Source organism: Phascolarctos cinereus, unplaced genomic scaffold, assembly GCF_003287225.1.
Source record: "Phascolarctos cinereus isolate Bilbo 61053 unplaced genomic scaffold, phaCin_HiC Scaffold_4;HRSCAF=312, whole genome shotgun sequence".
Classification (NCBI taxonomy): domain Eukaryota; kingdom Metazoa; phylum Chordata; class Mammalia; order Diprotodontia; family Phascolarctidae; genus Phascolarctos; species Phascolarctos cinereus.
In genome coordinates, this window is record NW_027555847.1 from 156,564,507 (window position 1) to 156,579,275 (window position 14,769).

At 37.4% G+C, this 14,769-nt stretch overlaps 1 protein-coding gene across 3 annotated transcripts in view; it reads left to right on the forward strand.

The window, feature by feature from the left end:
• UBAP1 (ubiquitin associated protein 1) overlaps positions 1 to 14,769 on the forward strand; it is an 82,070-nt gene that overhangs the window by 44,968 nt on the left and 22,333 nt on the right. For all 3 annotated transcript variants that reach the window (XM_020966991.2, XM_020966990.2, XM_020966992.2), the window contains exon 2: positions 6,531 to 6,571. In XM_020966991.2, coding sequence (XP_020822650.1) covers positions 6,538 to 6,571 — 34 coding nt within the window. In that variant the 5' untranslated portion in view covers positions 6,531 to 6,537. The remainder of the gene's footprint in view (positions 1 to 6,530; positions 6,572 to 14,769) is intronic.

Here is a 14,769-nt window from a genome sequence, read left to right on the forward strand (position 1 = left end):
AATGGCAGCTGCTAAATTTGTGTGTGATTCTGACTGTTGCTTTTCAGTACTTGAATTATTTCTTTCTAGCTGCTTGCAGTATTTTTTGTTTGACTTGGAAGCTCTGAATTTTGACTATTACACTCCTAGGAGTTTTCCTTTTGAGGTTTCTTTTTCGGAGGTGACTGGCAGTTTCTTTTTTTCTTTGCCCTTTGGTTCTAAGAGATTAGGACAGATTTCTGGAAATATGATTTCTAGTCTCTTTTTTATTCATTATTTTTAGGTCGTCCATGGATTCTTAAATTTTTTTTTCTCTTATCTGTTTTTCAGGTCAGTTGTTTCTTCTATAGAATAGATTTTCTCATGTTTAATAAGAATGTGTATGTAGTGCCTATATCAGATTGCATGCCCTCATGGTGAGGAAAGTAGGGAGGGAGGGAGAGAAAATTTAAAACTCTAAAGCTTATGGAAGTGAATGTTGAAAATTAAAAATACATTAATTTAAAAAAAGAGAAAAGGTGGTCAGGTCATATGGTAAGAGCAGGGGAGGACAGAAAAATGGCCAGAGCGTTCCACTGGTTTCCTCTCAATATCAAGAGAAATGGAGAATTGCTTACAGCATATTGAGTAGAGCCCTTATGGGAGGACATGAACAAGAATAGCACAGAGTGGGGAGGCATGCATGGGTTCTAATCAACTTATTGGAGTAATGAGACTAATGAAATCACAGATCTATTTGAGCATTTAATTAAAATGGGAACAATAATATTTGCATTTTGCACTTTTTTAAGTCATTGTGTGTGCAAAATATGTTAGGGGAACCTTAGTGTACTACAGAAATGTGAGAATAGTGAATAACCTAAAAAATAAGCATAAATATTACTGAAGCAGCCTCACTGCTTGGAATTAGTTTACATTATAGACAACAAGTTAGAAAGAAGATATTTCCAAAATGATTTCTTAAACAGGAATTTGAACTTAGACCACTGATAGTCTTCAATATAATCAAATAAATGTGGTGCACTTAAAACTTTTTAAAAAAAAGAATAGAATCTTCTATTTTTTCCTACTGTTTTGATTTTGTTTTAATATTTCTTCTCATCTCATGGACTCATTGGCTTCTGCTGTTTGGTGAGTTTTTATTTGCAGGGAATTTGTTGCTCGCGCAAGGTTTTATACTTTTTGTTCCAGGCTGTTAATTACCTTTCTCAGTTTTCTTCCATAGCTCTCATTTCTTGTTCACTTTCTTCTTTTAACGCTCTTATTTCATTTATAAAAACATTTTTAAACTTTTTGTTTTAAACTAGCTCATCTCTCCCAGAATTTCTAGTTGAATTTGTGCCCAAACTTTGGTTTTCTTTGAGGCTTTGCTTGCAGATGTAGGGAGTCTTTCTCATCTTGCAGGTTTTTGTTTTGAGCCTCCTTGTCACCGTCATAGCTTTTTATGATGGGATTGTTAGTATTGTTATTATTGTTCATTCTTCAGCCTACTTTCTGATTTTGTATTTTATGCTAGAGCTGAGCAGTACACACTTGGAGATTTGTAATGCCAGGACTAGTCCTGCTCCTTTTGGGGTTTTACTGAATGTTGTGTTATTTCAGGCTTTTAGGAACAGGGACTTGTAAACATTCACTGCCCCCAAAGTGGTTTGATATGCAGAAGTCTGATTACTCCCTTGCTCTGAGCTGTGCCGACTTGGATTTGGGTCAGAGGAATAGTAGATTGCTGCTGGACTCAGCCTACTATTAGCCATTTGAGAAGCTTTTCTGGTTCATAGTGATAGAAATGTGTCGACTTCCCTTTGGCATGTGATTCCTTCCTTGGTTATTCCATTGCATGCTTCACACTGGGCTGGCTTTGCTTTCATTCCTAGTGCTATCTACTCTCAGTGCCTCCTCAACCTCCTCTCTCATTTACTCATTAGCTCTTGAAGTTTGGTTTCTGATATCATCCGACCTCATCACTCATTTGAAATTGCTGTCTCCAAAGTTAATTTTTTTTTGGGGGGGCGAGGTAATTGGGGTTAAGTAACTTGCCCAGGGTGACACAGCTAGTAAATGTTAAGTAGATTTGAACTCAGGTCCCCCTGACGCCAGGGCTGGGTGTGACCATAATTATTAATGGACAAATCTGATGCTTTTCTCAGTTTTTATCTTTACAAACAGGGAAAGATAATGAATTAAATTTTCGATGTGTTGAGCATAAGATGTTACTGGAACATCCAATTTCAAATGACCAGTAGGCAGTTGTTGATCTCAGACTTCTGAAGCTTGGGGAAGAGACCAGGGCTGGATGTATAGATCTGTGAGCCATTGATGTAGAGATGATGAACCCTTTGGAGTTGGTGAGATTGCCAAGATAGAGAGTGTAGGGAGGGGATGAAAATGAGCCTAGGATAGAACTTTAAGGGAACACCTAAGTTGGATGATGAGCCAACAAAGGAAGGAAGGTCAGAGGTCAAAGGTTCATCTAGGATTGAATGAATGAATGTCCTTGCAGAGGTGGGAGTCTGGTGGGCTATTGTTTGGGCAGAGGAAGAGGACATATTTGGAGCTGTAAAAGTAAAGGATATCAGTTTTAAAATTAAGTAGTTTGTTTCTAGCTTTTAAGAAATTAGCACCTTGAGCTCCCTGCCACAGTAACTCCAGTTAGCTATCAGAGTTATCTCACTAAAATGCAGGTCTGACCATGTCACCCTTTAACTCAGTAAACTATAATGTCTTCCTATAACCTCCAGGATCAAATGTAAAATCTTCTGTAGTTCAAAGCCTTTTATGATTTGCCCTCTCTACTCTTAGTTTTCTTACATTTTAACGCCATTCCCCCACCCTCAAGTTCTGTTCAATCCATTGACACTGGCTCCTAGCTGATCTTTGAACAAGACGCTCTGAATAGCTTTTATCTGCAGGCATTTTCACTGACTGTTCCCCTCCTTCCCCGTACCTGGAATGCTCTTCCTCATCCTACTAGCTTCCCTAATGTTTCTTCAAGTCTCAGCTAAAATCCCTAACCTTCTCTGGAAAGCCTTCCTAATCCTCTTTAATTCTAGTTCCTTCTCTCTGTTGATTAGTTCAAATTATCCTATATATAGCTTGTTCATACACAAGTTGTTTGAACATTAGAAATCATTGATAGTTCTTGAGCAGGAACTATCTTTTGCCTTTCTTTGTATCCCCATCACTTAGTACAGTTCTTGGCATAAATAGAAAGAGCTTAATAAATGGTTTGACTGATAGTTAAAGTTTTCCCAGCCCTACTACTTTTGTTCTTAATCTAATCCTTCTTTCTTTTTTTTCTTTTTGCTTTTTTGGTGTGGCAGTTAGGGTTCAGTGACTTGCCTAAGGTCACACAGCTAGTAAGTGTCAAGCATCTGAGGTCAGATTTGAACTTAGGTCCTCCTGACTCCAAGGCTGGAGCTCTATCCACCTCTATCCAGCTGCCCCTCATCCTTCTCTTTTTGTCTCCTATAGATGCTTACCACTGGAGTCATTCTTGCTCTTAAAAATATTTTTAAAAATTGATATAATTTGTTTTATGTCACCTTCATTTCCCAATACATGCTCTTCCCTTCCAAGAATAAAAAAGAGAATGAGGAAAAGACAGTTAATTACTTAAACAATCAGCATCAGTCAAGTCCAGTAGTATATATTGTGTTCCATCTCCATAATTTACCCTACCATCTCTGCAAAAAAGGGGGAGAGAGAGAGAGAGAGAGAGAGAGAGAGAGAGGCATAGTTATATCTCTTCTTCGGTGCCATGTGTGGTCATTATAATTAAAGAGATTTTTGTTGTTACTGTTCTTTCCATTTACATTGTAGTCATTATGTATATTGTTTTTCTGGTTTACTTATTTTATTTCTTCTAAGCTTTTCTGTTTCTAGTACTTCATCTCTTTCTTATTGGGCAAGTCTCTCTTTGGGTCTCAGTGTCCTTCTCTGTGAAGTTAGAGGGTTGGGCAAGATGACCTTAAAGGTCCCTTCAGGCTCAAGTCTGATTACTGTTATACAGATTATTTGCCTTCCTGGAATTCCCACTGTCCTCACCAATGAATGACTCTTGAGTCTGTCTCCTTTCAAGGCTAATCTTAAGTGTCCTTTTCTTAACCCCCAAATTGTTAGTGTACATAAGATAGGAAATATTTGAAACATTCTTGATCAAAATAAGGGATTCCTGGTATGACAGCACCAGAACATTATCAGCAAACATTTATGAAGTGTCTACTCTGTTAACTACTGTGCAAGATTCAGGGGATAAAGATGACACATGCCCTCAAAGAGTTTGTATTCTTCTACCACCTAAGCATATTAGAACCTACCTCTGACTCAAGTAAGTTATAGAGGGTTGTATGAGGCATATAGAGCCACACAATTAGTCAGAGCCAGGATTTACACCTAGGCTATCCTTCCTCCAAGCCCAGCACTCTTCACAATGTTGTACTGTCTCTGCACTTCTTAGGTGAGAGGCAGCATGGCATAGTGGATAGAGGGTTAGCCTTGGAGGCACAACAGCCTGGGTTCAAATATGGGCCCTTCTTCATACCAGCTTTGTGACCCTAGGCAAGTTACTACTTGTCCGTGACATAGGCAATTTTCTAAGACTAAGTTACAAAAGAGTTGCAGATCTATATTGGTCAAGAGGGTTTCTTCACCAGGAACCTGCTACACTGATGAAATCACAGGTCTAGACTAAAAAAAAAATTCAGTTTCTTATCTGTACACATGTTGTAGCTCTTTAGGAGAATATATGCTCAAGGGCAAGGACTGTTTGATTTTCATCTTCATATTTCCATTACTTTGCACATAGGAGAAATTGTATACAACCTCTCTTATGTTTAACTTTCAGTTCAGTCTACAATATAGTATTTGTTGAGCAGCTATGGCTAAGAATTTTGGATTTGTGATGAGAGAACCTGGATTCATATCCCAAGTCTACTACTTTTACTTGTATCACTTTGGATTAACTCCTTTGTTCTTACTTTCTTCTGTAAAATGGTGGAAATGGACTATATGATGTTTAAGGTCTATTACAACTCTAAATCATGTAGCTAAGGCTCTGAAGAAAAACTGGCATAAGCCTGTTCTGAACCTGAGGGATACCTATGGCTAACAGTAAGAAGTTGGCAAAGACGGTTTTTAAACCTCTGAGTTTGTAATTAGAGCACTTTAAATTATTTACTGAAAGATGATAAGTGAAGTAATAGTGGTTTGGGGGTAGGGTGAGTAGCAGAGATAATGAATTATCAACCAGAAATTTCTTACTTAAACTGTGTCTCCAGTCTGTTAACGTAGTAACAGAAATTATGTTTCTTGAAGAAAATGGAATTGTTTCAGGCTAAAGTATACAGCACTGATTTAGAGCTGAGAGAACTCAGCAGGTTTGTAGAATGGGCAGGTGGTCTGGTTAAATTTTCTTACTCTGGATAAGTTAAAGGTATACTACTGTGTGTAAGGGGGAGAGGGAGTCTTTAGTGAGTCTGGACTGATTGGTGTAGGAAAGAACTTTGTACCTACTTACTTCTTGGGTTTGAATGCACTTAGATCCTTATTGAGCTAGGTATTTTGATAGTGTTATGTTCCTGTTAATTTACTGCTATAGAAATTTCATTCTTAGTAAACTCAGTAAATAAGAATTAAGGATCTTCTGGTTTATACTCCCCCCCACAAACAATTAGGTTTTTAAATTCCAAATGAATAATTGCAACTTACCCTTAAAGTCATACGCTAAATGAGATCTTCCTTTTAGATATTTGGCTATAGACATTTGTCTGTGTATCAATAACATATGCTCTACAAATTCTCAATTATTAGGGGCAGCTAGGTGGTGCCAGAGCACTGGCCCTGGACTCAGGAGGATCTGAGTTCAAATATGGCCTCAGACACAAAACACTCACTAGCTGTGTGACCTTGGGCAAGTCACTTAACCCCATTGCCTAGCCAAAAAAAAAATTCTCAATTATTAACAGTTAGTTAGGTGGTGGGGTTGATAGGATAAGGTGCTGGATTTGGAGTCAGAGTGGTCTGAGTTAAAATCCGGACTTGGACGTTTATTAGCTGTTACAAATGACTGAATAAGTAATTTAACTTCTCTCAGCCTCATTTTCCTCATCTGTTAAAATGGGGGTAATATTAGCACTACCTTATAGGGTTGTCAAGAGGATCAAAGGAGATATATGCAAAGTATCTTCCAAACCTTAAAATGCTATGTATATGCAAACTTTTTTTTTTTAAATTTCAAAGCATCTGAAATTTTTAAAATGCAGATTTTCATCCTTAGGCATATTTCCAAATCTTTGCAACAGTTTGTTATATCTAAAACCCTCCCCCTCCCCCCTTTCTTTTCCATGTTATTTACTAAAATGTGTTGGGTTTTTTTGTTTTGTAGTTGGATAGGTTATGCTGTCTTATCTCCCTTGACAACAGGGATTGTTATTGATTGGAAGCTATTCTTTCCTATTTGCTTTCTTTTTGATGTCTTAAGTTCTCTTACAAACTGTCTCCATATATGTGCGTATAAATGTATGTGTAAAATTTGTTTAATTATTGTTTTTCAGATTCTAAATGGCTTCTAAGAAGTCGGGTTCAGATTTTCATGGTAAGTGGATTATTTCTATCTTGAGTTGGTTAGAGATTTTGTTAATCAGTACAGCTCAGTTTAGTTTTCTGTTTTCTTTAAATCAGTTTGGAAAATTGGAAGTTATATAGTAGCATAAAACAAATTGGGCAGATAGTCCTATTCTGTCCTCCATCCCAGAGTTTTTGTTATGCCTCAGATAATATCTGTTTAACTTTGGACATTTGGTATATGAAAATTAGGCATTGGAAGTAAATACGCCTTTGGTTGAGGTTCAGCGGTAAATCTTTTTTTTTTAATTGAGCTGTTTTTATTTACAAATATCTCCCCTGCTTTCCTTCTTAAATACTGTAAATTCTGTAAAATATTCCCTACTTCCCAAGAAAAACTGTACACCTATAATTCTTTGTACTTATTGTGGATTTTCACTTAATTAAGTCTCATACTGCCTCTGATATGGGAAGTAAAATAAATAATATAATAACCTACTAGTTAACGTTAATATAATGCTTACTGTGTCAGGCACTGTGCTAAATACTTAACAATTATATTATTTGATCTTCACAAAAACCCTTCAAGGTAGGTGCTGTTATCCCATTACATATGGGGAAACTGAGTTAAACAGATTAAGTGACTTGCTCAAGGTCATAGAGTTAATAAATAGCTGAGGCTGGATTAATAATGATAGGTATTTCAAGTCTTCCTAACTCCAGGCCAAGTGCTCTATTAAATATGTAAAATTAATAAATTAAAAATAAATTAAAAACAAATTAAACTAGATTTAATAATTAATGATTAAATCAGTAATCAAATAAGTAATGATTAAATCTGGTTATTGCTAAACAATGTAAGAAGAATTATATAGGGACATTAGTTTGTAACGTAAATAAATACTGTTTTGCTGTTTACTTAAATATGGCTAATAATGATGATAGTGGCTTCTAAGCTTGTGTGGTTTACAGAGAGTTTTACATATAAGTATCTATTTGATCCACATAACAAACCTGTAAGGTAGGTAATGTAAGCATTATTAACCCCATTTTATGATGAGGCCTGGGGTTCAGAGAGATGTATTTACTTAAAGTCACACAACTATTAAAGGGAAGACTCGAGACTTAGAAAGCAGTAGAATGAAATTTTGTTATCTTGCATTGTGGGAGAATAAAATTGCCTAGGAATAGTTACACTTACCAAAGGAAGGCAGTGTGTAATAACAGGAAAGAACACTGGACTTCGAATTGAGAGGACCTTGATATTGTGTGATTTGGGGCAAGTCATTTAACTTGTCTTATATGATTTGTAAAATGAATAGACTGGTGTAGTTCTAACTCCCTACTATTCTAAAAACATTTTCATCCATGAATTACTGTAGTGAGGTTGGAAAATAAATGTTAAATTAAGCCTAGAGAGATAATGGATAAATAGATATATCTGAAATTGCCTTTGGGTCTCTTAGCTAGGACTAGTTCAGCTCAACCCAGAACAGAAGTAATGATGATCATAGAACAATGGAAGGAAAAGGAGTAAAGAGCTGGGGAGGATAACCTAGCAAATGTTAAAACTTTGAACTCATACCTCTTAAGAACAATGGAAACAGAGTTTTACCACTTGGTGCTTTTCTCTCACAGAAACTGTAGTGTTGATCTAAGAGAAAATAATTAATATTTTGGTTTTATTTTGTCATGTAAGCAATCCAAAGAGGCAGTCTGAGATTTTCTGTGCAACCTTTCCAAGCTTTTAATAAGTCTTATCAGTTAATCAGCAAACATTTCTTAAGCACATCATGTGTGCCATAGCCAATAGGGATACAGACCCAAAAAAATCCCTATCTATTCTCAAGGATCTTGCCTTCTGTCAGGGCAGACAAGTTGAACATATATAAAATATATTGAATAAATGCAAGATAATTAAATATGAGGTAATTAGGGAAAGTAGGGCTGTTAACAGTTGGGGGGGAATCAAGAAAGGCTTCATGTAGAAAGTGATAACTTCATTTTAAAGGAAGAAAGAGCTTATGAGGTAGGGATAAGAAGGGAGTAAGATTTCTTTCCTTACTACATAAAGGATATAGCCAGAGCAATGGCATGGAGATGGGAGATGGCAAGTCCTTTTTAAAAATGCCATTGCTTGGGGCAGAGCCAAGATGGTGGAGTAAAAATAAAAACTTGCTTGAGCTCTCACCCAACCCCCCCTCCCCGAATACTTGTAAAAAAAAAATCAGTCTAAACGAATTCTAGAGCAGCAGAACCCACAAAAAGACAGTGAAACAAATTTCCAGCCCAAGACAACCTGGATGGTAGACTGGAAAGGTCTTTTGTGCCATGCTGGAAGAAGAGCATAGTTCACTGCAAAGACAGGGGCCCAGCAAACCCAGAGTCGGCCTCAGAGGACAATCAAGGGGAGCTGTGGAGGTTTCCAGACTTCTCCACCCACAAATGCCAAAGACAACTTAGAAAGTCAGTGGGAAAGGTCTGTTGGACCTGGGTGAGAGAGGAGCATGGTCCAGCCCTGGCCCTAGCTCAGCCCCAGATACAGCGGCCACAGCAGTAGCAGTAGCTTCCAGAACTGTTAGCCCACAGACAGTGGGGGGGATCAAATGGCTGATTAGACGGGGTTTGCAGGGATCTCTTTGCTGGCACTGAGGCAAGATTCTCTTGTTTTGCCCATGCTTGGATCTGGGTCCCTGTCCTGAGGCGAGGAGGAGCACTGGCATAGCAGAGCTTGTGGTAGCAGAGGAGAAGGAACCCTCCTGGAACCCTCCTGTCATTTCCAGGGCAGAGAAGAGTACTTGTGGTCACTCACAGATAAAAGCACAGGCCAGGAAAGGAGTAAACACCTCCCTTAGATCATACCACCCTGGAACAACTGAAAACTTATAGGTCCCTAGAAGTGTCTCTGAAAACAGCTGCATAAAATCCCTGAAGCTTGGGACAGTACACCCTCCACATTGGAAGCAGAGCCAACTTTAACAAAGAGTTAAAAAGTCAAGTAACTCGCTGGGAAGATGAGCAAATGGAGGCAAAAAACTCTAGACTATAGAATATAGAATCTTTCTTTGGTGACAAGGAAGATCAAAACATACAATCAGAAGAAGACAACAAAGTCAAAGCTCCTATATCCAGAGCCTCCAAGAAAAACATAATTTGGTCTCAGGCCATGGAAGAGCTCAAAAAGGATTTTAGGCCATGGAAGAGCTCAAAAAGGATTTTGAGAAGCAAGTAAGAGAAGTAGAGGAAGAGCTGAGAGTGAGAAATGAGAGTGATGCAAGAAAACCATGAAGAACAAGTCAACAGCTTGCTAAAGGAGACCCACAAAATACTGAAGAAAATAACACATTAAAAAATATCCTAACCCAAATGGCAAAAGAGGTCCAAAAAGCCAATGAGGAGAAGAATGCCTTTTTATTTTTTAAGGCACTTGAGGTTAAGTGACTTGCCCAGGGTCACACAGCTAGTAAGTGTCAAGTGCTTGTTCTGAGGCCAGATTTGAACTCAGGTCCTATCCACTATCCACTATGCTCTATCCACTGTGCCACCTAGCTGCCCCAAGAATGCCTTAAAAAGCAGAATTGGCCGTATGGAAAAGGAAATTCAAAAGCTCACTGAAGAAGACAATTCCTTACAAATTAGAATGGAGCAAATGGAAGCTAGTGACTATGAGAAACCAAGAAGTTATAGAACAAAGCTAAAAGAGTGAAAAAATAGAAGACAACATGAAATATTTCATTGGAAAAACAACTGACCTGGAAAATAGATACAGGAGAAATAATTTTAAAAATATTGGACTACCTAAAAGCCATGATCAGAAAAAGATCCTAGACATCATCTTTCAAGAAATTATCAAGGAAAACTGCCCTGATATTCTAGAAGCAGAGGGTAAAATAGAAATTGAAAGAATCCACCAATCATCTCCTGAAAAGGAAAACTCCCAGGAATATCATAGCCAAATTTCAGAGTTCCCAGGTCAAGGAGAAAATATTACAAGCAGCCAGAAAGAAACAATTCAAGTACTGTGGAAACATAATCAGGATAAGGCAAGATTTAGCAGCTTCTGCATTAAGGGATCAGAGGTCTTGGAATATGATATTCTGGAGGTCAAAGGAGCTAGTATTAAAACCAAGAATTGGCTACCCAGCAAAACTGAGTGTAATCAGTGAGGGGAAAAAATTGATATTCAGTGATGTAGAAGAATTTAATGTATTCTTGAGAAGCCAGAACTAAATAGAAAAATTGGCTTTCAGATGCAAGACTCAAGAGAAGCATGAAAAGGTGAACAGGAAAGAGAAATCATAAGGGACTTTACTAAAGTTGAATTGTTTACATTCCTACATGGAAAGATGATATTTGTAACTCATGAGACCTTTCTCAGCATTAGAGTAGTTGGAGGGAATATATATAGACAGGGCATACAGACATATTCAGAGTTGAATATGAAGGGACGATATCTAAAAAAGAGAATTAAGGGGGTGAGAGGAATGTATTGGGAAAAAGAGAAAGGGAGAGGTAGAATGGGGTAAATTAGCTCTAAAAGAGGCAAGAAAAAGCTTTTACAGTGGAGGAGAGGAGGGGGGAGGTGAGAAGGAATAAGTGAATTTTGCTTTCATTGGATTTGGCTTAAGGAGAGAATAAATCTATCTTGGCCTACAGGAAAGTAGAGGGGGAAGGGGATAAGAGGAGGAGGAGTGATAGAAGGGAGGGCAGATTCTGGGAGGAGGGTAATCAGAAGCACTTTTTTCCCCCATTTTTTAAAAATTAATTTATTTTTCATTTTCAGCAATCACTTCTGTAAGCTTTTGAGTTTTAAATTTTTCTCCCCCTCCCTCCCAGCCTTCCTCCCCAAGACGGCATGCAATCTGATACAGGAGAAGCAAACACTTTTGAGGAGGGACAGGGACAAAGGAGAGAATAGAATAAATGGGGGCCAGGATAGGATGTTGGGAAATATAGTTAATCTTTCACAACATAACTATTACGGAAGTGTTTTGCATGACTGCACATGTATAACCTATGTCGAATTGCTTGCCTTCTTGATGAGGGTGGGTAGGGAGGCAGGAGGAGAGAGAATTTGGAACTCAAGAGTTTTAGAAACAAATGTTAGAAATTGTTTTTGCATGCAACTAGGAAATAAGATACACAGGCAAAGGGATATAGAAATCTATCTTACCCTACAGGAAAATAGAAGGAGAAGAGCATAAGAGAAGCGGCGGGAGGAGGAGGGGTAATAGAAGGGAGAACAGATTTGGTGAAGGGGGAATCAGAATGCAGACCATCATGGGGTAGTAGGAGGAGAAGGATAGGGAGAGAATGTGGAATTCAAAATGTTATGGAAGTGAATTTTGAAGACTAAAAATAAATAAATTGGGGAAAAAACAAAATGCCATTGCTTTTTAGAACCACATTTTTGTCATAGGTTTCTGAAGCATTTTGCTTCTACTTGTGAAATTTCGAGAGGAAAATTGTGTTTTTATGTAACATCATGAGATGTAACCTTGGCTTTGCATAGTTTTATTAGGCCTCTGTATAGGCCTCATAAAATTGACTTTCAGTGACATGTTCAGGTTAATAGAGTGAAGATTTATAATGGGAGATTAATGTCAGAAATGCTGGTTTCTGGTTGGAAAAACTATTAGGCCTTTTGTAGTATTACCTTATGCCCAGCATTTGACTTAAAATTCATTTTTATGCCTTGAGGAATGTGTTCTGAATTCTAAATAAAGTTTTAGAAATCCTTCTATGTAATAAAAACTCAGTTTCCATTGACATGCCGTACCATGCTTTTGCTGGTGGCTGCTTTTGAGATGTATCAATCTCTATTGTCCTTGGTTTTAGTCTGTATTAAGAGCACAAGGAGAAGGCACCTAGTCTGTTGAAGTGGTACATAAGACTTCCCGTGAATTGGTCATTAATTGCTTGTATAGCATATGACCTAACCTACACATACATACACATACAGTTTTGCAGGTGGCATCTGGTTTATAGGTTTGAGGGCTAGCTATATTAATTGATGAGTCCTAATCTTTTAAAAATTAGATTCAGGGGCAGCTAGGTGGCGCAGCGGGGGCAGCTAGGTGGCGCAGTGGATAGATCACTGGCCCTGAAGTCAGGAGGACCTGAGTTCAAATTCGGCCTCAGACCAAACACTTGACACTTACTAGCTGTGTGACCCTGGGCAAGTCACTTAACCCCAGTTGCCAAAAAATAAAAAATAAAAAAAAAATTAAGATTCAGAGATGGAAAGGATCTTACAGGTTTAAATTCTCTAGTTCAATACCATCATTTTTCACACGCGGAAAATTGTAAGTACTCACGGTCATATAAATAATCTTTACCTTCGGATTTTTCCTAAAATGTGAACCTTAAGAAGGGAAAATTGGAAATAACTTCTTTTGCTTAAGATTCAACTAGGTCATAAGTAGGTAGCCGAGTTAGTATTTAATCCAGGTCCTTTAGTTCCAGAAGTCTAGTGTCTTTTCATTATTCCATATTGCCTCATGGCACTTAGTTTTATTTCAGGTAAGTTTGATTGATCTTCCAGCCTGTCTAAATACTATAAGATACAGAGAAGACCTCACTTCAGTATAATCTACCTAAATATAAATCTCAACCAGAATTTTTCCTCTGCCAGTCTGATTTTATTAGGAAAGAGGAAAAAACCTAAGTGATTTAGGCAAAAAAGGGAAACTTTTAACTTAGTCTTCTTATACCTAGTTTCTTATACCACTCTTATCAGAGTGAATATTCATGTGGATTATCCTGAAGCACTATAAGATCTTTGGTACTTTTTATTAAGTTAGAAAAATGAATTCACATTTTAGAAATGCTAAAGTATATCTGTCCAACATTTTGACTAATGGCAATTTTATAATTTTAATTAAAAAAAATTTTATTTAGAGGATATTGGCAATTTTATGACATTTTCAAATAGGCAGCCTGGGACATGGCAAAACTAGTTTAGTAAATCCCTATGATTGTGTTACATTTCAGAAATATTATCAGCATAGTTCACACACGTTAGCTTGTCATCGTATATTCCCATTGCTTCCTTAAAAAAATTCTAAAGGACCATATGGTTTCTGATTTAGTGTTCCACTGGCTCTTAGAAAACAAGGAATATAAGATTGATTCATCTGGAAAAGTGAGCCAGATAAAGTTATACCATACACTTAATGACACGGTCAGCCTGGTGGTAACTAGCACATATTTGTGGCTTTCTGATTGGTTGATTTATTCCTGTTCTAAAATTTAGCAATTAAAATTTCTCTGAATCTGGCAAGATCAGACCACTGAAACAGTCTCATTCTACATCTGTGACAAGGGGAAAGATACTCAAAACTTCAGGTGAATCTTAACTTCATATCCAAGTTAAAACTATTCTGCTATGATTGAAGAATGAATGATAGGAAGATTTACTTTTATATTTTTGCCAATTATGTGGTAGTTGGGGTAAAAAAAATTAATCAGGGAAGGAGATACTAGATTGCTTCATTTTTGGATGTTATCTCTTTTTGGTGTTACCCCCAAGAAGTTTGTGTTTTTGCATGTGACATGTATTGATGATTTGGATTATACCCAGAATTATTGCATTTTGGAGAAACATTGGCCCACAATACCAATGCTAGTGCTAAATGATACAAAAACCTTAGTAGGCGTGGCAACTGAATTATGGCAAATAATTTAGCTCAGTAAATTTTTTAAAATTACTTTTTATATTATTAGTACTATGCTAGGCTCTGTAGAAGATGCAAAGTAGAATATAGGCTTTTGGGGGGGGTAGGCAATGGGGTTATGTGATTTGCCCAAGGTCACACAGCTAGTAAGTGTCTGGGACTGGATTTGAACTCAGCTCCTCTTGACTCCAGAGCTGGTGCTTTATCCACTGCATCACCTAGCTGCCTGTAGACTGTCTTAAAGAAGCTTGCAATTTTGTCAGGGAAACAACTTGCACACAGTAAATAGAAAAATAAAATCAAGTAATGTAAGAAAAGGTTAGCTCATACGGCCCAGTTTCTTAAGTAGGAATTCCGAGAAGGATAGGATTATTGTGGGCTTGGATATACCTCAAGAAATACAATTCGAGGAGAAGAGATTACATTATTCCTTGTCAGTACTTTCTGTATCATCTTCCTTTTCTCTCTTGACACCTTCTCCCTCAACAACCAAAGGGAACAATTCACTTTTTTTTCTTAACAACTCACTTCTTACTAACAGTCTAATATTTTT